The 26,915-nt window shown below is 35.7% G+C and overlaps 1 protein-coding gene across 1 annotated transcript in view; it reads right to left on the bottom strand.

Moving 5' to 3' along the window:
• TAFA2 (TAFA chemokine like family member 2) overlaps window positions 1–26,915 on the bottom strand; it is a 517,570-nt gene that overhangs the window by 143,521 nt on the left and 347,134 nt on the right. The window contains exon 4 of the mRNA XM_049625877.1: window positions 26,634–26,740. Coding sequence (XP_049481834.1) covers window positions 26,634–26,739 — 106 coding nt within the window. The 5' untranslated portion in view covers window position 26,740. The remainder of the gene's footprint in view (window positions 1–26,633; window positions 26,741–26,915) is intronic.

The raw sequence follows: 26,915 nt of genomic DNA on the forward strand, positions 1-26,915 counted from the left end.
AAGTGAGTATCCAATCCAGTCTGGGGGGATCAAGGGACACTTCTATAAAGGAAAATGGTCTTAGATGCTGCCTAAGAAGGTAAGAGAAGGATCAGAGTCAGTACCAGAAGAACAAGGTAGAATTAGCCAGGCAAAGTTGGCATCGACATGGGGAAAAGATTTCAAACAGAAAAAAGCCTTATATGCAAAGATGTGAAGTCGTGATTCAAAGATCTGCACCTGTGAAAGCATGTGGACTGTCCACGGGGCTCAGGCTCTCAGGACTTCTGAAGCAGAGAGACCCAGAAACAGCAAGGCTAACAGAGATCATGCTGAAGTGGCAAGTCCTCACTGCCCCCAGAGCAGCGGTAATTCAAAACCAAACGCAAGGCTGCACCAGTCGAGGTGACAAAGCACACAGTTGTGATTTGGTGCACTGTGAAGTGGGAAGCAGGGGCATTTTGAGGTTAATTCTGACTTAATTTGCTTCAAGTCTATTTTTATATGTGTGCCTGAAGTGCCTCCGTTCTGTATTTCACTGTGCCTGGATATTTATATCGAGAGTGTGATAAATCAGTGATAATGTTATTTGGCATGTTTCACAACCAGTCAGTTTGACTGACACAAGAAATCAACCTCACATATTTTAAAACTTCTTAAACTCACTTTGGTTATAAGGTTGTATATATTCAACATCCACCTCCATTGTTCCTTGACAAACCTTTCTTTGATTTCATATACATGTTAATTTGCAAGATACACCATTCAACCAAAGAGCAGATATTAAGCTGCACAGATCCTAGGAAGAGAAGCCTTACTAAAGGGACTGGTTGAGAGATGACACAACAGATGAGGCAGCTGAAAAATCTCAGGTAGAGAGCAAAACAATTTGGTATCAGTTGCCAGGGAATTATCCTAGTTTCTAAGGTAACTCTCAACATAGCTTGTTGTCTTCAGTATCTATTATATTATACTTTGGAAGATTTTCAGGCTTTTTTTTTCTTTTTCTTAAAGGTCTTTTACTCTTTTAAATATTCAAGATCACCAGTTAAACAAACAATTGACTATTTACATGACCAGCCTCCCAGTAAAGGAGCAAAATAAAATAATGATTTTTCTTTCCTATGGGGTTTTGTTTCTGTTTCTCTTCTGAGAATGTCGTATCAAGATGGTGGGAAGGTGAGGACAGTGGTAGACAGACACTTGAGAGATCAGGAGTAGAAATCATGAGGGAAACTTAGAATTTAGGTAAGGGCAAGGCCAGCATTCAGAAGCCGAAAAACACAGAGGTGCCTGAAATCAATGTTAAGCAAGGTCAATCATCAAAATGAAAGAGTCAAGATCCCAGATATAAAAAATATCTTATACGGACACAAAGCCTCCTCCATTTAATTCAGCAAAGACTGGTGGAGTCCCTAATTCACACAGGGCACTATGCATACCCATGTTTCCTGCTGGAGCAAGGATCAACACTAGTGACAGGTCAGCCAGCCCCCAATCTGCTTGTAACAATAGGTGAGTCCCATTGTAAACATAGCCCATAGCACTATATCTGCCATGGACAGTGCACAACCATATCGAGAGCAGCTCCTGAAAGAGTGGTGTTACACTCTTCATCAAAGGCGCTCTTCCTTTATCCAAACTCAGAATAGTCAAAATAGGGCTTCTTTTTACCAAAAGAAGGCTATTTTAGAAGGGCCTGTCTCAAACCAGTATACTTAAGGATGAGGCTGTTTGGAAGAGTAGGGAATTCATAGGGAATCTTTCTTTTTTCCTTTTTGTTCATAGTTCAAAGGTGTACAGAAAATAATTACACTTAACAGGTTATGGATCTTCTCAACCAACTACATGGGTTTACTAACTACAGAGGGACAAAGGATAGGAGGGAAAGAAGAAAAGAAAACATGGTCTATTTTTGCTCAATCAAAAGGCTACTTCAACATGGGGGAACTTACTCTTTATTTTGGGGAGGTCAAAATATTGACTGCAACTAAATGCCTTCATTCTAAAGGCAGATGCTATTTCAGCACAGTGTGTTCTTGATTTTTTAAAAGTTGAACTCTGTTGTTCTTGAAAATGTCAGGTACAAATCCTTTGAAATGCCTGACCTTTTCAATTTCCAAACAATGGATTGCATAAATCTGTATGAAGAATAAGAGGCCAAGTTAAGAACCTGAGTTTATTCAGGTTTGTGAGGTTTTTATGATGAGCCCATTTATTTTAAAAAAAAATTTTTTTTCAACGTTTTTTATTTATTTTTGGGACAGAGAGAGACAGAGCATGAACGGGGGAGGGGCAGAGAGAGAGGGAGACACAGAATTGGAAACAGGCTCCAGGCTCCGAGCCATCAGCCCAGAGCCTGACGCGGGGCTCGAACTCACGGACCGCGAGATCGTGACCTGGCTGAAGTCGGACACTTAACCGACTGCGCCACCCAGGCGCCCCATGATGAGCCCATTTAAAGGATGCTCATGGCACTGGGTGGTGTTTGTAAGCGATGAATCATGGGAATCTACCCCCAAAACCAAAAGCACACTGTATACACTGTATGTCAGCCAATTTGATAACAAATTATATTAAAAAATAAATAAATAAACAAAGGATGCTCCTGCAAAGGCCTAATGGACTCTGTGAAATACTTTCTTGAAGTCACATTAAAACATACACTCTATGTCAAGAAAATTTGGATGTTCCTAGATTTTTCAAAAACCTCAATGAGAAGCCCTAAATATATGATATTTTAATTTCATCAAAAATGAAAAATATAAAATAGTAGCAGCCACAGACTGAACACTGGGGCAAACCAAAGAGCGAATCAACATTAAAGGAGACACTCTTTCCCTTTGAGATTTTCTACACAAATCATATTTAAACTTGAACCACAGTTATTTAGGGCATCTTTCTCAGGAATTTTCACTTGATATTGTGATACTTCAGGCTCAGATTCAGTGTGTGCCTGCATCTGATGTTGTATAAACTTGAGAGTTTATGGGTGGCCATCTAGGCATGGAGAAGTAGAGCAGATTCATCGAAGGAAGAAGGAACCAGACACACAGAGGAGGGCTGAGATTAACCAGAGAGACACTAAGGGAATGGCTGCCTTTGTACCATTAGACCTTTCAGGGAAACTGAGACTAACTTCAGAACAAATTTGCCTCACCTAAGGGAAAAGAGGGCAATCAGGAAAGGTTATTTCAGTCAAGTCTTTTCTCTCTGTAACTACAGATCTGAGGTGCCTGAGTCAGATAAGGAAATTATTTCTTTGTTTGCTGAATTACCCTACTACACTCTGTTCTTAAGCAAAGTTGTATGCTATTTAAGAAGCACTGGGACTCAAGAAAATGGGAAAATTATATTTGAGGGAAGCCAGAAAAGTGAGGTTGACCAAAAAACTGCAGAAAAAGCAATAGAAAAATATTCAGAACACTGTACTTTCCATTTATTGTGATTTGGACAGTTCCCAGTCCATAATTAAAGTAACCTCTGATACACAGAGTTAAGTCCTCAAAAGATTATAAAGGAAAGAGTCTGATTTGAAGATTAGTTGAAAGAATTGGGGATTTTAATTCTAAAGAAGAGAAGACAGGTGTCTGGGACATTTAAAGGACCATTAATTACATAGAAGGAATGGCCATGTGATACCTCATTACCTATTTTCAATTGCAGTTATGCAACAGATGTTATTACTTCTAATTTTCAAAGTAGATGCATACATATCGCACAAATTGGTAAACAAATATATAAGTATATAAAGACATGATACAGAACTTCAAAAGAAGTTAATCGTTCAAAAAATAGGTGAACTTCGTGAAGTTGTGAAGCAAGCCTGTGACAATAGATTTAAAAAGCTGAAGACTAATCAGGAGTGTTATAGAAGTGATTCCTGCTTTGATTAGTGGTTAGAACATATGACCTCTGCTTTTTCAATCCTGAAACTCTGGATCAATGAGTTTCCTGGGAGGAGAAAATGTTTCATGTTAATAACAATGTATACATGGCTTGTATGAGATAATTCTTAAAAGATTTAATATTTTATGCAGAAATGTGGATTATTGAGAAAAGTGGTATTTTACAAGATGTTAGTTTTATAAATTTGTACTTTCTCATTATTCATTTAATAATTTCTTCCCTATAACAGCCAAATGAGACTTCCTGAGAATTTCACTTTATTTTTTTTTTTCAACGTTTTTTTTTTTTTTTTTTTTTTTTTTTTTGGGGACAGAGAGAGACAGAGCATGAACGGGGGAGGGGCAGAGAGAGAGGGAGACACAGAATCGGAAACAGGCTCCAGGCTCCGAGCCATCAGCCCAGAGCCTGACGCGGGGCTCGAACTCACGGACCGCGAGATCGTGACCTGGCTGAAGTCGGACGCTTAACCGACTGCGCCACCCAGGCGCCCCAAGAGAATTTCACTTTAAATCGTTTCTACATTTTAGCCAATAAAAAAATACTTTAGCCTTGAGCTTAAGACTGACACTAAATGGGAAACATCTCTGGTTTGAAAAAGATTTTAACTTTCCTGATAAAATATTTTGAAAATATTTTGGTTTTTTGAAAAATATTTCAAAGAATCTGTAGCAAAACTGAAAATTGATCTAGTTTCAGTGTTTCAGTATTCAGAACTAAATATGGAGTCACTTGTTTGTAAAAACATTTAAAAAAAAAAAGTTTGCTTTCTTGTTACAGTAGTACCAAAAAAAAAAAAAAGGAGCATTTTGTACATATTTTCAAATGTTTTTTATTTCTTTGAGATACAGAAATGTATACTACTAAGTCTTTATTATTTAGGTTAAAATGGATCATTTTTACAGGAACTAGGTTTTAAAGCTCATTACACCCAAAGATTTTCATTATGATCTAATTTGAAATGAAAGTAAACAGAAATAATTTGGTTCTTCTAAAAAAAGTCGCTGTGCTTTAATAAAATATCACCAATCACAGTTCACAGAGAAGCAAGAAATTAGCTAAAGAGCACAACTCATGAACAATTATCAGCCATGTGAAAATTCATTATTAGTTTACAGAAAATCATCTATGTCTATGAGGAGTAACTGGCAGTTTGCTCATCCCTAGATCGTATATTGTTGCCTTCCTTACAAACAATCCACAAAGCAAGCTCATCTGGCAGTACCACAGAACATAGAACTATATGCACAGTGTACATTTCTAGGTTAATATAATACATAATAGACTACCTACCAGTCAAAGAAAGTTGCTATTGTGCTGAGCTCAGGACCAGCTACAGAAATGAGTTGAAGTTACAAGGAATTAAGCATGATGAAATTGTCTGTGTGACATGACAGAGATGGGTTCCAGGAAAAGAGGACACAGAGAGTAAAGATATTTCATAAAGAGAAGAAAGTCAAATAATAAACTAAGAAGTTTCCAAGGCAATTAGTTGAGTTAGTATTTTAAATCTCTGGTGTCTGAGAGAGCTCCAGCCTGATCATGTCTGTAGCAGTTATAGCACTACCAACAACAGAGGAGTTTTTTTTACTGTGACATAAGTCATTCAGTGAGACTATAAAAATTGTAACACAAATTTTCACTTGCATTATTAATAGTTTTTACCTATGTTCCCATGTTTAATCAGAGACACTATCTCTAGATAAAAGGAAAAGCATATGGAGACTCCAAATATGCCCAAGACCTTGGTCACCTGCAAATTCTGGATCCTAATATCCAAGCCCAAAGTTTCTCATTGCCTTTTTAGGGCAGAGAAAAATGATACAGAGACCTTGAAACACTGCAGTGTATGAGACGCTGTGGCTTGACAATCAACCTTTGATTTATGAAGAATTTGTTTAGCACAGGAATGTTCCCTATGAGGAATCAGTATTAGGGCTTTGAGAGAAGCCAGATTTGAAACATTAAAAAAAATCCCCTAGAGAGTTGAGATAGGTCAGTATCCCCCTGGAAAGATTACCTATTTTCCAAAGAGAGTATCTCAGCATTTGGAATTACAACTTCATATTTTCAAGCTCCCCAGCGTGTGCAAGAAGCATAAGCAATCATTTGATAACTCTAAAGTCTAAAGCCCTTTGCTACTACCACTCGTGTGAATGATCCACAAAAGAAGATTCTACAAAAATACAAAAAATACAACATACCATATGGTAAGGGTCCAGGATGTTCCTATTGACAGAATAGGTAGTTGCCTAATTCCATTTTACAAGTTCATAATTTCTTCACTAACAGTACAATGCCGTGTCTGTGTTGAACTGACCACAGAATTCTTATATAAAATAAGCTTTTGTTCATTTTCATGATATTATTGAAAGTGCTATCAGTCTACATTGTGAAATAAAGTAATACATTTAGAGCTCAGATTGGGAGTCCAGACTCTTTTTGAAATATGAAACTTTAGCTAAAGAACAACAAAGTGAATCTTGAAAAATAATTCTAGAACTGATCATCAATAGCAATATCCTAGAGTACCTTCAGAGGTTCTGTCTTTGCATGTCTCACTTCCATTGCAAGTCTGATGGAAAGACTTTTCTCTATACTTATTAATGCATTGTAAATATTATTGTGGCTTTATATCTCATATTCCTTAGCATACTTTCTTCAAGTTATTAGGATTTGGGGCTTTTCTTTTCATCAAATATACATACTCACTTCCAAGAGCATTTTCTTAATGATTAGATTCAAGTTCAAAACTACTTCTGAAAGATGAGTGGGAATCATCCTACTACTTCTACCAAGGTGATACAGCATTTTCATTAAAAAGACAACTTCACAGAAGTTTATGACTTATTTGAGAACTCTTCAGTCTGATAAAATAAAATCATAACCCCGAAACAAATTCAAGTAAGAAAACCATAATGAATAACGGGTTTTAAATGTTTCTATGATAGAAAGGTAGACCTTATTAAAGCTACAGTCTTTGTTCATATAACCTGAATATTATTGCAATTAAAATAAAAACTTGATTTGTGGTTAAATGAGAATGCAACTGCAACCTAAAACAACCACCTGACCAAAGAGGTCTGAGAATGACAGTCACATTTTGATAGAGATATTTAATGTCCTCCATAAAAACACAAAGAGATTAGAACAACTGTTCAGTTAAAGTGGTAAAAGTTCTACAATTTCAAAAATCCAAGCTGTTACTGGGGAAAAACCGAAGACTCAAGTTCATCTCCCAGGGGTGTTTCATCAAACAAGTTGTTTTGTGATCATAGCTTAGTCTCCCTTCCTTCTTACTTCCCACATGGATTTCTCATCCTTCCCTTAGCTGCCTTCTCACCACCTACGTGTTACCTCCCATACAAGTCCTTTACTCATCCATTACCACATCAGCCATCTCCTACCTACATGGACACTCTAAGGCTGACAGATTTTTGCACTTTTTAGTAACTTTTTTTGGTACTTTTTGCACTTTTCAACATTAATATGAACTTGCCTCTATCAGTTCTTCTGCTGTTGTTATTATATACACGTGAACATGCTTTGTCCTTATCTGTGAACGGTAAGATTTTATTAAACACTCATGGTGTTCATACTTTCATTTCACAAATGTGCTTTTCTTTTAGTTGATGAGTTCCTTGAGAGCACAATGATCTAATTCATTGTGATGATCTCCTAGAGCCTAAGCAGTATGTGACATATGATAAGTGCTCAACCCATGTTTCTGAATGAATGAACGAACGAATGCTTGGAAGGGAAAAAAAAAAGACAATCAGAATTTGATTTTATTTCTGAAACTTAATTGTTTTCACAGAGCTGATTAGTATAAATTACTTTGAAAAAACACATTATATGTAAAATGTGTAAGAGAAATACTTTGGGATATAATTATATGTTAATATGATTTACCTAGAAAGGTGAAATTTCTTCAGTGTTTTTTTTTAAATGGTCTCATTTACAAAGTTCATTTAACATAAATTTTAGAAATATATAAATTGCAAAGAAAAAAAGTGCTTCATCTGTCTTCGATCTAAATGTCTAGTGGGCACCAGCATTCTGGAGGAGTATTTGCTACAGGGTTTCATATCAATGTTAGAGCAGCATATTTTTGTGAGGAAACAAATACAACAGTAAAGGTGATTTTACTTAGGTAACATCTGTACTGAGATAAGACATTTGCAAAGTTAGAAAAAAACACATAAGCTAAAACTACTACACAAATAACCTAATAACATATTTTCTCCATGGATCCTCTATTAGTGAAGCTGTCACGTTTATCTATAGTTGATTTTCATTTCTTTTTTAATGCAGTTTGGTTCAATTCAGGTAAAATTTTCAATTAATTTTCTCAACATGAATCTTCCAGTGAACTAGTTATAACTTGAAAATACATTACAAAACAACATGTAACACTCTACTAACAGGTAACACTTGGTTTCCTCAAAATACTCCCACAGGTATATATTTGCAAAAGCATATTAATTTCATGTATATGCAAATAATTAAGGGACTGATCATTTTATGTGCCATATTCAAAAGGGAAAGAAAATGTTCCCTATATGACTTACACTTTAATTTTATTTCCCAAGAAATGCCTTTCAAAATAATCAATACTTATAAAAGTATCAGTAAAATTTATATTAGACATCTAGTAAAAACTATAACTTACATTTTACGGCCCTTTAAAAGAAATATCACACACATTATCATTTTTTATCTATCAATCCAGTATAGGATATAGAAAAATAAGCACCTATTATTCCAATTTATGGATAAAGAAATTAAAATTTCAGAGATGATATGTTTTATTCAAGGAAATTCAGCTTAAACCCTAAATTCTCTTGACTCAAGTTTTTTTCTCTTTTTACTACTGTCATCAGATACGTATATTACCTTTTAAAATTAGTTTTTCAATCTGTTTATCCTACAAATACAGTCTCCCACAGTCATTGTGAACTTATAAACAATTTATTTGGAAAAGTAGACATGTTCATCATGAGTGATCAGCTAAGTAGTCATTGTTTGGTAATTTAATATCTTGTCTTGTGTCCTGTTTATTTTATTTTATTAACATCCAAATATCATGACTAGACAAATTACTAAGTAAATGACTTCCTATTATCCAGGCATCCAATGTGTTAGTGATACAGACATGATATTCACAATATGAAAAAGCAGAAACTATAGAAAATACTAAGAATATTTCTCAGTGGCCCAATAACATATATTATTGTAAAAATTATAGAACAGTATGGTTTGATAATCTGATAAGAAACGTGTTCACAGCACTAAGGTTAGAAGGCTGATGTGACTGAACAAAAATTTTAGTACTTCAATAGGCCAGCATTTTTTCTTATCACACTCATGAAAAAGACATGAATAAAATAAATCATATGATATATGAAAGAACTTTTTCCCTCAAATATGTTGTCATACGAACTCATTAAAATGTAGATTATTGATCTGCTAGGTGATATTAGCTCCTCCAAATCCTTAAGGTCTATTATGTCAATATGTTATTGGGGACTTTGATAAATGATGATTAATGACAGGAGAAGAGTACTGTGAAACAGATAGCACACTAACAAAAATTGACTAACTCTGGGTCATGCATTTTCAACAAGGGTGAAAATTGATTCATGAGAAAAAAATCTTACCCCCTAACTATAAGTCACAGATATATATGCAGCACACAATCAGATATACAGTATATCTGTGGTATTAAAATCTTAAAAGAGTGGGGATCAATTGGGGGGGGAAATCTAAAAACTCCTTAGAGTGCAAAAATGAGAAAACAATTGAGAAACACTCCTCTAAGTAAACAAGGACTAGCAAATTCTAAGTTAAACTAATTCAAGATGTCTTTGACTTCTTTTGATTGTTGCTACACAAGGCAAATCAATCATAGGAATACATTAAATTTCCCCAAATAATTTATGGAATGCTTTTTGATGGCTACACAATGTCCAGTATATGCCTGAAAATAACTAAATATTTTTCACCTAATGAATTGTTCACAATCAAAAAAAGAATAAATGCTTTATGATGTTTATCTTTTTTTAAGCATGGAACTACACAACAATGATATATACCTTTACTCAGTGACTATCGAACCTGCCAATACCAAAAAAACTATATTGTACTTCCTGAAATAGTAAGATCTAGTCTCCTCATAGTAGACCTGTTCTACTTTAGGTTTATTATAAAAAAAAATTCTTGAATGCATGAGACTGTGAAAGAATATTCCTTTCATTGCCCAAATAATGTAATTCACGTCATACTAGAAATAATAGGATTATCCATTTTTTAGCTTTAAATATTCAGAATTTCTCTAATTCTATACTTTCAAATACATTCTGAACCAAAACCAAAACCCAGTAACTTAAAATAAAAAGAGAAAAAGATTTCTTAAATGTAATTTTTGAACTTTTTTTTTAAAGTCAACATTATACTTAATGCTGAAACACTAGACCTGCCACCACTATTTTTTTTCCAATGGAATATTATCCAGTCTTTTTTTTTTTTTCAACTTTTTTTTTTTTTTTTTAATTTATTTTTTTGGGACAGAGAGAGACAGAGCATGAACAGGGGAGGGGCAGAGAGAGAGGGAGACACAGAATCGGAAACAGGCTCCAGGCTCCGAGCCATCAGCCCAGAGCCTGACGCGGGGCTCGAACTCACAGACCGCGAGATCGTGACCTGGCTGAAGTCGGACGCTTAACCGACTGCGCCACCCAGGTGCCCCCAGTCTTTTTTTTAATATATGAAATTTATTGTTAAATTGGTTTCCATACAACACCCAGTGCTCATCCCGAAAGATGCCCTCTTCAATACCCATCACCTACCCTCCCCTCCCTCCCACCTCCCATCAACCCTCAGTTTGTTCTCAGTTTTTAAGAGTCTCTCATGCTTTGTCTCTCTCCCACTCTAACCTCTTTTTTTTTCCTTCCCCTCCCCCATGGGTTTCTGTTAAGTTTCTCAGGATCCACATTAAGACTGAAAACATATGGTATCTGTCTTTCTCTGTATGGCTTATTTCACTTAGCATCACACTCTCCAGTTCCATCCATGTTGCTACAAAGGGCCATATTTCATTCTTTCTCATTGCCATGTAGTACTCCATTGTGTATATAAACCACAATTTCTTTATCCATTCATCAGTTGATGGACATTTAGGCTTTTTCCATAATGTGGCTATTGTTGAGAGTGCTGCTATAAACATTGGGGTACAAGTGCCCCTATGCATCAGTACTCCTGTATCCCTTGGGTAAATTCCTAGCAGTGCTACTGCTGGGTCATAGGGTATAGACCTGCCACCATTAAAATAAAAAATAAAATAAAAACAAGGATATCTTGTATCACTATTAAATTCTTAAATTCTTTTGTAATTATGTAAATTTGTAAATTTCTGTTCAATGTTTTGAAATATGAAATCTAAATTAAGAGCATATTTAAAAGAGGAGACCAGATTATCATTTTAGTTATGCTAGATACTGTTAGGAACAGGCAATGCTCAACATGAAATATACTTGCATCTATCCTCATAGAGCTTATAGCTAAGTTGAAAAGTAAGCATTAACAAATAAATTGTACAAATAATCAATTAAATGTAAGATAAGACATATAAAGGGTACAAGATACTATGTGACCCTTTGAAACTAACCTAGAAGGATATGAAAAGTTTTCTGGGGGAGATAACAGACGTGAATAATAGCTTGCATTTAGGTAGACAAATAAGGCAATAAAATGCAAAAGGCACACAGAGGCAAAGGTCACACAAAGGAGCCCAGTGCCTTCAAGAAACTGCAAAAGAGAATGCGTTTGGATCACACTAAGAGGGAAGGTACCTAAAGAAGAAAACCAGAGACAAATCACACAGGGCTTTGTCAATTGTGTTCTAAGTTTTAACTTTATCTTCAAGGTCCTAGGGGTACCTGGGTGGCTCAGTCGGTTGAGTGTCCGACTTTGGCTCAGGTCATGATCTCACGGTCCGTGAGTTCAAGCCCCGTGTTAGGCTCTGTGCTGACAGCTCAGAGCCTGGAGCCTGTTTCAGATTCTGTGTCTCCCTCTCTCTGACCCTCCCCCATTCATGCTCTGTCTCTCTCTGTCTCAAAAATAAATAAACGTTAAAAAAAAAATTTTTTTTAAAGTTCCTAAAAAGTAAAATCACCAAATATTTACTTTTTTTAAATGTTTGTTTATTTTTGAAAGAGAGACCACACGTGCAGTGCACACACAAGCAGGGAAGGGACAGAGAGAGGGAGACAGAGGATCCAAAGCAGGATCTGCACTGACAACAGAGAGACTGATGCGGGGCTTGAACACACGAACCAAAATGTGAGATCATGACCTGAGCAGAAATCAAGACTCAGAAGCATAACCAACTGATCCACCCAGGTACCCCACCAAACATTTACTTTTAAATTTCACTTCAGTAGTTGTGTGGATAATAGATTAGAGTCAGGAAATACTGGATGAGAAGTGAATTGCAATAGCTCAAAGAAGGCAAAGACCGTGGAGATGGAGAACATTCAGATCTGAAAGGCTCTTAGGAATGAAAACTAACAGGATTTTACAACTGATTGGATATGGGTGGAAATAGCAACAAAGCTGTCAAAGATACTGCTGAAGACTCTGGCCTGAACAACTGGCAAATGAGCAGTGCCAACTGTGGAATGGGGAGCATGCTGTTGAGGATGCCATCTGAGCATTCCGAATTAAACAGATGTTCTGAGAGACCAAACAAAAACCAGAAGGACAAGGGCGCCTGGGTGGCTCAGTCAGTTGGGTATCCGACTTCGGCTCAGGTCATGATTTCACGGCTTGTGAGTTCGAGCCCCGCTTTGGGCTCTGGGCTGACAGCTCAGAGCCTGCAGTCTGCTTCAGGTTCTGTACCTTCCTCTCTCTGTGTCCCTCCCCTGCTTGCGCGAGCTCTCTCTCTCTCGTGCTCTCTCTCTCTCTCAAAAATAAATAAAGATTAAAAATTTTTAAAAGAAAGAAAACCAGAAGGATAATGATACCCTCCCTTGACTTCACGGGTACTAAGTAGCCTTCAGAAGAAGGTGGGAATGTCTTGTGTTTCTAGCAAGAAAGCCCATGCCAAGTCCCAAATTAGCCGCATATATCTGGTGCCTATCACAACGGCTACCTCAAACACTAAGAAGAAACCAGGCAGGTACCTGAACTGGCCATAACTTCAGAATGTCTTACTTACATTCCAAGAGCAGAATTCTAACAGGATACACATGAGGAGAGAAAATTCAAGACCTACTACCCAGTGGACAAAAAATAGGAATAGATGAGAAAATAGGAAGAAAAAAACAAGGGCTGCAGAATGTTATTTTTTAATGAAAGGGAGAGATTATAGTAACTCTAAAACCAGTTTCACAGCATCATGTAAAAATATATGACATTTAAAAAATTCTCTTAAAGTCCTGCTTTGTACTTCCATATAATTCGAGAAAAATGGACTTGATGAAAGCAAGAATGACAAATGAGTTGCAACAACAGAATGTGGAGTCAAAGTTTGGAACTGGAAAAGAGATATGTGGATGTAAAAGAGAGCCTAACAAGAACATGTAAAAGAAAACAAAACAGAAAAAAGAAAATTTAAAGCATCATTAGTGTTCTGATTTAAGAGGGTGGACTGAAAGACGCATCTAAGTAGGAGGCAATGGCAACAAAATTTTAGAATGAATTTCCTGGTCTCAGGAAAGAGACTCTCTAGGCTCGCAGTGCAGAATTATCAGAGAATGGGGGACTGAAAGCAGCAGATAGGTGTGGAAAGGGTGAGGGATTGAAGGCAATAATTAGGAGCCTTGGTGAAAGCTGTCTGAGAGGCAATTAAATCTCCAGTTACTCTCCATCATTCTATGTCACTAGGCAGCTGTCCACCTGCCAACCTGGCAAAAGCTTGTAGGTTTATTATTTGGGAAGAGACACAGGTAGTGTCTGGACAGGGGAACCCAAGAGAGAGGAGAGGTTACGGGCACCCTACTGAATCAACTACAGAATGGTGAAGTGAGACATAACTGCTCACCCCAGCCACTCTTACCTTTCAACTCTCTGACATTCTCAGCCAAGAGATTAAAGGATTCTTCTCTAAGAAATCTGGCCAGTCCAAAAGGGAAAACTCAAATGTACTGACATCACTGGGCCTCCAATGAAAGCCCTACATCATCTTAAATTGAATCTCAAATTCTATAAGCCCCAGTGACGTGCCCAGAGTTTCCAGAGCAGACAGTTTGGGATTAACTATCCGTTATTTGAGAAAAGCTTCTAGCATGGAACACAGAAACTAAAGTAACAAAGGAGGGAAAAAATATATATATTAGAAGCAAAACTATGTAACAAGAAATATTTACAAATGGGGGGCAGGAGAACATCAGATAACAAAATAGCACATAGAAATTAAAAGTATAAAAAAGATATAAAATTTTACACAGGTTTAGACAAATAAAGGTGAAAATATCCCCCACCCCCGCAAAGAAAAAAAAAACAAAAACATAAAGCAAAAAGACAGAAAATATAAGACTAGAAGAAGACAAGTCCAGGAGGCCAAAGAGACAAACAATAGGGGATCTAGAAACAGAGAGGAGGGAAAAAATAAAACAGAACAAAAAGACAAAAGCATTATTAAATGCAAAGTAAAAGTAAGGTTTTCTTTGTTCTTTGTTTTTGTTGTTTGTTAAGTTTATTTATTTGGGGAGAGTGCCTTGAGTAAGGGAGGGCCAGAGAGAGAGAGAGAGAGAGAGCAAGAGAAGCCCCATCAGGCTCCACACCATCAGGGGAGAGCCAGATGTGGGGCTCAAACTCACAAACCATGAGATCATCACCTGAGCCGAAACCAAGAGTCCGACGCTTAACTGACTGAGCTACCCAGGTGCCCCAGTAAGGTTTTCTTCGAAAACTGAAATCTAAGCTTGGAAAGATTTACTCCATAACTGAAAGAAACTAAACCTAGATATATATTGGCAATAATCATTTTTTTAAAAATTTAAGGTAAAAGAAACTGTCTTAAAAGTATCCAGATATTCCACCCCCCACCCCCCAACAAAAAAAGAGAAGCAAGATTACCTCCAAGTTAGTAAAAGGAGAAGTATGGATTGAAATAGACCGGGGCTTGGGGGCTCACACAAAGTGTGTGCTAACACAGTGACTAGACAAAATATAAACTACCGGTCACATGACACGAAGCATTTGTTCTTTACAAAGAGCTTTCATAAAACTATAAAGAAAAACAGGGTCATCTAATAAAAATAATAGATAAAATACACGAAAAGATCATTAATAAAAATATCAGTGATCAATAAATCAATGAAGATGTGTATCATTTTAGTAATTAAGAATTACAAATTAAAACAAGATGAACTCAACCAAGATTAAACAGAACGATAAATCTCGGTGTTGACAAGAATGTGTGAATTCCCTGCTGATGGTAACGTAAATTGGGATGTTTGCAACTTGACACTATATAGCAATATGCATACATTTAGCATATAATAAATCTTAATAAACATCCTATATTAGATCATTTTTATCAGTGCTTCTTTTAGATTTTTCTAAAAAGAACACAAATAATTTTATAGTTAAAAATACCATTGTCGAAACACAGTAATATTTTAAAATTTAAGTCATTTGACCTAATAATTCCATCACTAAAAATCTAGCGTAATTAACAGATATGGGGAAAAGCAACATACAAATGTTCATTATAAGAACTATTTTATCAGAGAAAAATAAACAGCTTAACTACCCAATAATATAGTGTGACTAAATATTTTCATAAGAAATATGAAGATAGTCTTGCAATATAATAAGAAAAATCCATGGATATAACATATTCTTGATATTATATGAATAATATTCAAGGATAGTGATATATGTGTAAGATTATAGGTGTTATAGAATTTCTTTATATTTTTATATACTTTCCAAAATATCTCCAACAACAAGCGTAGGATGCTTTATGTTCTGAAAAATATAAACATTATTTGAAAACAACATTAAATTTGAAAAGCATATAAACTGAAAATACACAACGAACATGATCAAGCTTTAAGAGTTATGTAAGGTTTTCAAACAGATCAACAGTAAGAAACACTGAATTGGCAAAGGAAACGATGAATAATTCAAATAATAGAAAATGAAGAGTTCAAAATGTATTCGTTCATTAGTACTCAAAAATATTAACTAAAACTTGAATAACTATGTCAGGACCTTTTTATTTAAAAAAGATTTTTTTAAACTAATAGTCAATATTTTCAGAGTGGTAAGATGAGAAGTTTTATATACCTCTGCGAGGGAAGACAGAGTAAATTGATAATATAACTATTCCTGCATATATAATATACATTCCTATATAAATATTCCTGTGGTAGATATTTGACACTTTCTTTTCCAACATTCATTTTTTCTATGTTCCTCTCTGTACTGAAGGGGGAGTGGGATCTTAGATATTAGATTTCTCAGATTGCCTTGCCATTTAGATACTGTCCATCAAGGTATGACAGCCATAAGGTGTGTGCTTAGATCTCCCTCAAAAGAACCCACTGCAAAGAACATCGTCGACCTATGACGTCCACCTGTCCCACCTGTAGATCCATTATAGGCTCCCACCAAGGCCACACATTCCCTGAGCTGCTACCAGTGGCTGAGCATGACAAGAATTCTATAGCACATAATGGGACTCTCTCCAAAGGGTAACCTTTGCTTAAGGATTCCAAGTTTGCCTAAGATGTTTTCAAAACTGTGCTGAAGTTTGAGGCTCCTCCTCCTCAACCTTCCTTCTTTTCTTCTCTTCTTGCACAGGGGTCAGAACTTCCTCATGCTCTGAAGGCTTGCCTCCATCTACTCCTGCTCCTGCCCCCTTTGTACTTCAAAAGTGTCTCCCCCAATAAATTTCTTGCACATTGAATTCCATCTTGGAGTCTGTTTCTCAGACGAAGGTTCTCATAAGAAAGGGAGACTGGAAGAACAAAGAGCCATCTATTTTTTTTTTTTCCTGTTTCTGGCTTCAGAAGTGCTAAGGAAGGATAATGTAGATGCCTGTGGGCTTTGGCAGCATTAGTGGAGTGTGTCTGGCAGCATCAGAATTGGTGCAGGCTTCCTACTCAGTGGCATTGGAAGTGATTCCTAAAGCAGTACCAGTGTTTCAGCAACATCGACAGGAAATACATTCAGGAGCTCTGGGTAACACTGCGTTTGGGGGGGTTTTGTTTTGTTTTTGTTTTTTTGCTCTTCCACCTCTAGAGGCAGGAATGGCTTTCTGCAGTTACCAATGTCTAGGGAGTAGTATCACCCTCCTTGTTTCCTTTTCCCACCCTTTCAATACTTTTGTAGCCAATTCCCTATTTTTAAATACCCTAGTATGATCTCCTCATTCCAGAGTGAACATTGAATGATACAAACCTGTTTCATTCTTTTTGACCTCAGAAATTGTCATTAGTGTTAACTATGTAAAGAAATGAATATGAACAAAATTTATTAATAAATTTAATGAGTTAGTATTACATGTAAATGATTATTGCACAAAAATTTTATATTAGTATGAACAAACAAAAAAGTCCCAAAGAAATCTAAGACTAGAGAGAAGTAATTTACCAAAGGAATTTAGAGTACATTATTATGTTTTCTTAAGCCCCAGATAATATTTGTGTTTATGAATGGTGTTTAGATATATAAGTTAATACACATCATTTACTGTTAATTATACAAAGTGGGGGGGAGGGGAATGTTAAATATGCAGTTATCAGATGAGTCATAAATTTCTTATCTTAGAAATATATCCTGGGGAAATTTTTTACATGTAAAGCAAAATACATGTACAATAAAGTCTATTGCAGTGTTGTTAAAAAACAACCAACAACTTGAAAGACCCAAATGTCCATCAATCATAAAAGAAATAAACACATAACAGTATATTCATATAGTGGAATCCTATGTCACAGCATAGATGAATCTCTAGAGAAAATCTTGAGGGCAAGCAATAAATAACACTTAAAAAATGTCCATAATAGGATTCCACTTTTACAAAATTAAAAATCACACAAAATTATGTTCTGTTGTTTAGGGGGAGAAAGTCAGGAAAGGAGTATATCTGTAAGAGGAGGGGTTATAACAAGGGTGAGGCATAAGGAGCTGTGAGAGGATGACAATATTCTATTTCTCGTCCTGGTTGATGGTTGCCCAGTTGTTTACTTTATAATTATTCTTGCAAGTGTACATACATGTTTTATTCTGTATGTATGAGGTATCTTAAAATAAAAGAAGAAAAATACCAGGACATGGAAGGATAAACTCCAGGAAGACAACACCTCTGTCTTCATAGTTTAAAACAGAATCACCAGCTCAGGGCACTTCAGTCTCTCACTTACCTATGTCCATGTCAATAAATGTGTGAATAAATAAATGAATGAACATCAAGCTCTCAGACATTTTAATATGTTCATAAATTATACCAGATGAAAATACGCCCAAATGACATCTAATAATTACCATGCGAAAGGATTATAGGTAACCCTATTGGTCTTCTTGATATTTCTCTTTGTTACCAAAATTTCTCAAATGAACATGTATTACTCTGAAAATTAAATAAAATAATTAAATACGTTGTTAAAAGTTCAGAATTAGGTCAGTTTTATGTTCTGGCCACTTTTCTTTCTATGGGAACATTAATCCAATTGTTTCCACAAACAAGATCCTTACAACACTGAATTGTATCAATATTTTATAGTTTTCAGAGTACAAGTCTTTCATCTCCCTTGTTAAGTCTGTTCCTAGGTATTTTATTCTTTTTGGTGGCGCTGTAAATGGAAATATTTTCTTAATTTCTCTTAGTGTATAGACACTCTATCAGTTAGTGGGCATTATTTTTGTATTCTGCAATTTTACTGTATTTATTACTTCTAAGAATTTGTGTTTGTTTGCTTGTTTTGTTTTTTGATGGAGTCTTCAGGGTTTTCTAGGGATAATATTATGTCATCTCCAAATAGTGACAGCTTAACTGCTTCCTTACCAATACAGATGCCTCTTATTTCTTTTTCTTATCTTTTTCTTATCTTATTTTTTTTCTTATCTAATTGCTGTGGCTAGGACTTTAAGTACCATATACAATAAAAATGGTGAGAGTGGACATCCTTGTCTTGGTCTTGATCTCAGTTTTTCACCACTGAGTATGATGTTAGCTGAGGGTTTTTCATATGGCCTTTATTATTTGAGTTATGTGCCCTCTTAACCCACTTTGTTGAGATTTTTTATCATGAATGGATGTTGAATTATAAATCAGGATTCCTAAACTTTGGTATACATCATAGTCAGGTGAAAACCAGCCCAAGAGAATCTATTAATATCATAGCTAAATTGGATCAATTTTAACTGTTAGAAAACCAGCATTCTGAATATGGCCTCAAAGGAGCTACACCAGCCACCTTGCCAAGCTGACTGAATGCCACTAACCTCCTTGCTTATTTTCTCTGCAGACGCAGCAGTCTTCTCAGCTCCAGAGCATTTTGTTCCTTCATATCTCAGCACCTCGCACAGGCTGCTACTCTGGCCTGGATGCCCCACCCTGTGCCTACTTAATTCCCACTCCCCATTCAAAACTCAGCTCAAAGGTCTCTTCTCTAGAAAAGACTTCCCTGATCACCCTCCACCATTTTACAGTTTAGATACTCTTATCCTGAAATTTTATTTTTATAATACTCTTATACCATTTTAATTAAATATTTGTCTGATTATCAGATTAATGTTTTCTTCTCTGACTATAAGCTTCATAGCACGTGGGTCATGTCTATTTTGTTCACTTTTATTTTTATTGAAGTATAGTCAAAACACAAGGTTACATTAGTTTCAGGTGTACAACACAGTGATTTGATAAGTTCATATGTTATGCTGTGCTCACGACAAGTGTAGCTACCATCTGTTACCATATAATGCTATTACAATACTATGGACTATATTTCCTACACTGCACCATTGTGCTCACTTTTATATCTCCAGAACTTGATCTAAAACTCGATCCTCAAAATAGATTAACAATCTCAATATACATTAACAGGCCCTCAATATAGATTTTGTTTACTGGGTCATTGGTTAGATAAATAAATAAACTATGAAAATAAACCAACAAAGAAATAAAGAGCTACCAAAAAACAAAAATTAAATGACAGCTCTCTCTTCCAAGCTTTGAACTAAAAATCATCTGAATTTTAATTTTTTTTTCCTTTGGAAAAAATTCCATTTAATCAAAAGTCTCAACTCAGATTAGTAATTACTTTGTATGACAATGAGGATAATATATATTAAATCTTAGCTAAGGAATTTTGATTTTTTTTTGTATATAACTCAACTGTGTGTATTTCTTTTACACTAATACAGATCCTTTTTCCAACCCAAATATCCTGTGATGACTCATTTTCTTTAGATTTAGTTTGGACATGATGGGTAGAGGAAGAAAAGGCTAGAAAATGTATTAGCCTCCTAAGATTAATGACTATATTTTTCTGTAGGGAACTTCGAGTCCTAAACTGAAATGTTTCCTCTCTGATCCCTAATATCTGAAGCTGGACCTAATGTAATTGCTTCCAAGGGGGAAATACTGCTTATGCTTTCTGACTGGCTGTCACAATGCTCTGAGTTAATCACCATCCCTTCCCAAAGTGCCCAGCTCAGTACAATCATGAGAATTCAGGACTGAATCTCCACGGCAGTCCGAGCAATAAACTTATTTATCTGTGTGTGAGGGACTTTTAGTTCCCAAAGCTCAGAATATTTTACTAAGTTGGTGACATTTTCTGATTTTTAGATATCTCATTTTTCAAACCCAAATGCTCTGGATTTCTAGTGTTCCTACGTCGTGTTCAGAAAACAGAGTAACACAATTCTCCATTTGGTTGCTCTTGAGAGCACAATGCTATGGCACTGATATTTTAGAGTTATTTGTTCCATTCTTTCATCTTCTCCATTTACCTGTTCTGTAGTGACCTAATCTCCTACCACTATCTTTCTTACATACTTTCCTCTATGCATATCATCCTCCTCACTGTCTCCAAGCATGCTCCTACTTGAAACCATTCATGTTTATTGCTGCTTTGCCTGCAACACCTTTCCCCTAGATATTTCTGTGGCTGGCTCTAGTGGAAACTTTAAGTCTTACCCAAAGGCTTTATTTAAAATTACAATCCCTCTTGAACACTTCTTATACCTTTCTTCTTTTATTTTTTCCATAGCACTTACATGATAAAACTATTTTATTTTTCTCTTTATTATCTGTTTTCCTACCTCTAGGACAAAAGTTCCATAAAGACAAAAATTTTTGCCTCTTTTATGTACTGATATATTCTCAGCCCTTATTGTAGGTACATGAAAATTACTGAGTAAAACAAATATCTCATTGGAATTACCATAACTTAATACTCTTATGAAAACTACCGATAGACTCTATAAGTCTAGGAGTACTGGTTCCCAGAAAGGGAATACTTTTACCAGGGGAAACAGTAGGAGTTCAGCTGAACACAAAGCTACAGCTGCTTCCTGGTAAACCGCATAGACCAACAAGAAAGAAAGGAGTTAATAATATTGATGTGGCAAATGACCCTGATGACCATGAGGAAGAGGGTAGTTGCTATGAATGGAAAGAGGAAGTACAGAAACGAGTATGTTAGGCTCTCGGATGATTCACTGGGCCATTTTTTGGCATCTTCATGTCAGTTTTAACTATAAACTTGTAAGTACAACCATAGCATTAAGAACATGATAATCTAGGGCTCAGAATCCTCAGGTATTAGGTCTGGGTAAAACATCAAGCAAGCCTACCTGATGAGAAGTGCTGGCTAAAGGAAAGTGAAACCTAAATGGCTAGGGGGCTGGACAGATCATTAGTATCAGTAATGGCCTTGGTACCAACTGTATTATCAAGTACCTTTTCTTAGAAATTGCAACCAACTGTGACCAATTTGATAAACTTTGCCTGGATGAAGTGAACTTATATAAGCAGCAAGTGGATCTGAGGGCTATGAAAAATGGACAGTAATGGAATACAGATGGTGCAATGTTACCAAGATTCTTTTTTGTCAGCTGTGCACCTTTCCTACATTTGCTGTGAATGTGAGCAGAATGTTAGCAGAATGTTCTCAGCTCTTCCCTTCTTCAGAGGTTTACCCTCTGCAAAAGAAGAGCCACTTCCCCAGGAAGGCAATCAACAGACTTGACTAGACAATTACTAGTAGACACAAGGGTGGACGAGGCTGTCTATCTTATCTCAAGGAGAGGCCAACTCTGGAGCAATTCATGTTTCAGAGCACCTTCAAAGGACCTGACCAGGCTATTCTCCAGCTGACACTGTATTTGTATTTAGCCTTTATTTCCTGCTCTATCCTGCTTCCCTTGCTCTCCTCCTGAGAGCACTCTTTTAATAAATCATATAAACAAGAATTCCCGACTTGGCTCTGCTTCTGGAGAACCATACCTAGGACATAGGGTAATACGCAAATCATCTGAAAGAATGCATCCTAAGCACAGGCCTTAAAGATTCTCACAAACATGGTTTCAATGAACATTAGTTCATAATTTTTTTTTCAAATCACAAAACTTTATAATACATATCATGAGTGAGATTCACCAAGAAAAAGACACAAAAATTTTAGAAAAGAGAATCAACTCAAATATAAAACATATATATAATATACACAAAACATGTATTATATATATAATATATTCTGTATATATTATATATTGTATGTATACAACATATAATATATTCTCTATATATTGTCTGTATATAAATACATATAACTATATATACTTTAAAACATATATGATATATACAAAACATATATTATATAAAATTCATAAAAAGAGGAAATGCAAACATGAATGACAACAAAAATATATCAATATCAAAAGTCAATTTCACCAAAAGGAAAAAAAAAGTAATCTTGAATAGCATATAGTAGATGAAACTAAAACTCAATATATGGATTAAAGAGAGATTAGATTGAGGAGAACAAAGAACTAGTGTGGCAGGAAGATGTGAATAAATACCCCAGAATATAGTACTGAGAGACTTAAAGGTGGAAAATACAAAGGTTGAGATACACAGAGGACACTATGAGAAAGCTGACATACATATAACTAGTAAAAATCTCTAGTTTAGTAGAGATGGTGGTGTAGAAGAAATATTTGATGAGGTAATGCCTGAAATATTTTCAAAGTTCATGGAAGACACCAATCCACAGATTCAGAAAGTCAACCAAACCACAAATAGTGTAAAAAGAAATTCACTACTAGGTATATATCATGGTTATATGGAGCAAGACTGCCTAGATTTAAATCCTGCCTCCGAGTTACTAACTAGCCATTAGGGGACAAAGTATTTAACCTTCATTTGCTAATTTCTGATCTGTAAAATGGGTTTAATAATATTTCATACTTCAGAGATTGTTATGAGGATTAAATGAGTATCTGTAAAGCTCTTAGAATAGTGCTGTTGAGTTTTTAATATTCAGCTAACTTTTCTCTTGAATGTTTATACAAGGTGCTCTGAATCGGATATAGATTCAGATATAGATATTATGATTATCTCCCAATAAATAAGTATATTGGCCTGCTGTGCCCCAAGCCTTACTCATGATGAAAACCAGCTCAAATGTCCTACACAAATAGCTGAATACTTTACAGGTGAATGAGAGAAGAATGGGCTTTTCATCACTTATATACAGGAGAGATAGTCATCCTCTCCCATCCTGAAAGGAAAAAAAAAAAATCTTTTGCTGCTTTGAGATGGGTTGGAAAGGATCCTAGGTTCTCACTCTAATCTTTTGAATGTAAATACATCTTTCTAAGGGTCAAAGAAACCTCAGGGGTCTCCAAGATCTGAGTTTCATACTTAGAAAGGTAGTGGCCCTAATCTTTCTGACACCTTGAGAGCTTAATCTAGGGACCTAATCCAAGCTGTTAACCATTTATTTCACTTGAGGGGACAAGAGGAATTTTATCATTCTTTTAAATCAAAGCAATTAACTCTAGGTGTGATATATCTCAGGAGGCTGGGACTTTTTATTGGAGCACTGAGAACTCCAGAAAGTTTCACTTTCCCACAAATACCCACCCTATACTGAGTTTAAGTGATTGTTATATAAATAAAAATAAATACAATTAATGAAGCTATAAAGATAAGAGCAGAAAGTAATGACATATAAGAAGATACACAAAGGACAGGATCATTTGAAAATGAATAAAATTGACCAGTTCTGGTTTCCTCAATCAAGAAAAGAGAGAAGACACACTGAGCACTAGTCACATAGAAAGAGGAGATATACATGCAGACACAGAGGGTTACAAAGATAGTAAGAAAATATGCCCTGAACTACCTTATTAGCACTAACGCTTTGGAAAACCATTTGGCATCATCCGGTAAGTCTGAAGATATGCATGCCGTGAGAACCAGCATTTCTGTTCCTCAGAATGTGTTCTGAGAAACTCTCGCACACGTGCACCAGAAGTATGCAGATATGTATAGAAGCATTGTTCATAATGGCAAGAAAATAGAATACCAAATGTTCATGTACGAGAATATAAATATATTAATTGTGGTGACTTTATACAAAAAAATACACAGCAATAGTAAAAAATGAATAAACCAGAGCTATATGCCATCACCCATAATTAATGCCACAAATACTTATTGGGCAAAGTGCAGAAGAATACAATATAATACTATTATGCAAATTCAATAACAGCCAAAATTAAGGAATATGTCATTTGGATGTAAAGACATCCAAATTAGAAATTTGAAATTTGAAATTAGAAATTAGAAATAAATGCAAAATTAAAACCACAAGATTTAAGAATAGTGATTATCTGGGGATCTTAGAGGCAAAGGAATGCAATCAGAGTGGCAGACATAGCCACAGAGTATTAGAAATACTACATTTCTCAACTGGGTGGTGAGCATGAACCACATATTCATTTTATAGACATGACTTACATATACATCATACTTACTATTTTAAATGTAAATTAGTTTAAAACAAAAGGGGCACTTTGCATGGATCCTATCACTTGGCTTTGAGCTGAGAAAGCATCTTTATCACAAACCTTTGCTTCACAAGAGTAACACCGACCATTCCTATAACCGTCCTGCACCCAACTTCTCTCAATTCTTCTTTTATCGGCTGGGAAAGGGAACTGGGGTGACCACCCATCACAGAAGGAATGGTGTGTCTTCTCCTGTTATGCGAAGGCAGGGGGTTCGGCCCTAGTAGTTTGCAAGTCTTATTAAAAGGTGAGTATTTGGGGTGCCTGGGTGGCTCAGTCAGGTGTCAGACTTCAGCTCAGGTCATGATCTCACAGTTCGTGGGTTCAAGCCTAGAGTCTGTGTCTACCTCTCTCTCTGCCCCTCACCTGTTCCTGCTCTGACTCTGTCTCTCAAAAAAAAAAAAAAAAAAAAAAAAAAAAAGAGGTGAGTAATAACACTACTTTGTCCTTAGATTTGGTCCATTGTTGCCAATTGGAGGCATGGGGAATAACGTCCTTCTAGCCATCTTTTTAATTTTACACTAATAACAATTATCAAAGACCATTTAAAGTTTGATTTGTGGATCAGTATGCTGTATTAAAGAAAGAAGGAAATTCTAAAAAAGACATGATATAATTAATAGTATATGTATACACTGCCACACACACTGTGGGGTGAAAACAGGATTATAAAATATGAAGGGCTGCTTCATAAAACTCTCTTATTTTGAAAGATGTCTCTTTTTGGTTTTAAACATGGGGGTAAAGATTTTGTCCAAGAGGCATACCTCTCACAACACATCCCTCCTCTCCCTGGTGTTAATGTTCCATGTGATGCTAATGAAGTGCACATGTGTAACTAATTTAAGTGTTACAGAATTCAAGGCACTCTTAACTCCCTCTCCCCCTCAAAATAAAATTTAAATGTTGCTCATCTCTAGACTTTACAGAGGACTGAAAATTGAATTGTAAAATCATATTTCACAGAAAAATCTGAATTGACTATTCAGGTTATGAATACTTGATTATGGTAGGGACAGTTCAGAAATAGCCCCATTTTAATTCATTTTGAAAAGGTAGTTATTCATATACTGAGTCTTACGCTCAGGAAAGAGAACAGAAAGGTCCTGAGCTGTCAGGCTTAACACATATGTTTAAAACAAACATTCTCACTCTGTCCTGAATTGAGCCTGCTGAATATCATACTAGGGATAGAGTCCAAAAGGTGGTGAAAGAGGTACTCTGGCATCAAGAAATATGATCCATAAAAAGCACTGAGGGGAAATTTACATATATATATATATGCGCATATATATATATACACATACATACATATTTACATATATATTATATATGTATATTAAGATACAGATCCTTTCATTACCAGGATGACTGCAATTTGAAATTCATGTTTATTACATGTCAACTAAACATTTTAACATCAATACCTTGAAAATGGAAATGACGGCAGAAAGGCAGAGCCAAAATTCCGAACTCTTTGAACTCTTTGCAGAAATGGCAATAACCCTAGAAACATTTAAGCAATCATGCTTCCCCTAACAAAGCCATATCAAGGATAACTCTCTCTGCATTTTTACTTAAAGAGAATGACCAGGAAGGACCCATACCCAGTAAAACTAACAGACCAGTGAAGATAGAACAGGACAGTCTGGGTTAAAGGAAGTCACTTTCTACAGAGAGCTGAGGGAAAAAAAATCAGAAGAGCTTACCTTTATGATGGTTTGCACTGGACACAACTTTCCCCCACAAGGTCACAATAAATATTATTATGAGCAGCTTTCCTTTTGTGGCTTTCTGTAAGTATCTCTTACTCATCCTGCAAGTAAAAAACAATAATAAAAACCCTAAGCATATGAAATCACTGTTTTTCCATTATAATTGTGCTACATTTAAAGCTTTCATGACACCTGAACACCTGAAAATTGCATTTATTGTATTTGGAAAGCTGTTTACTGTATATAAACTCTGAAAAGAAAAAATAAAAGTATTCC

This window comes from Panthera uncia, chromosome B4, assembly GCF_023721935.1.
Source record: "Panthera uncia isolate 11264 chromosome B4, Puncia_PCG_1.0, whole genome shotgun sequence".
Taxonomy (NCBI): Eukaryota; Metazoa; Chordata; class Mammalia; order Carnivora; family Felidae; genus Panthera; species Panthera uncia.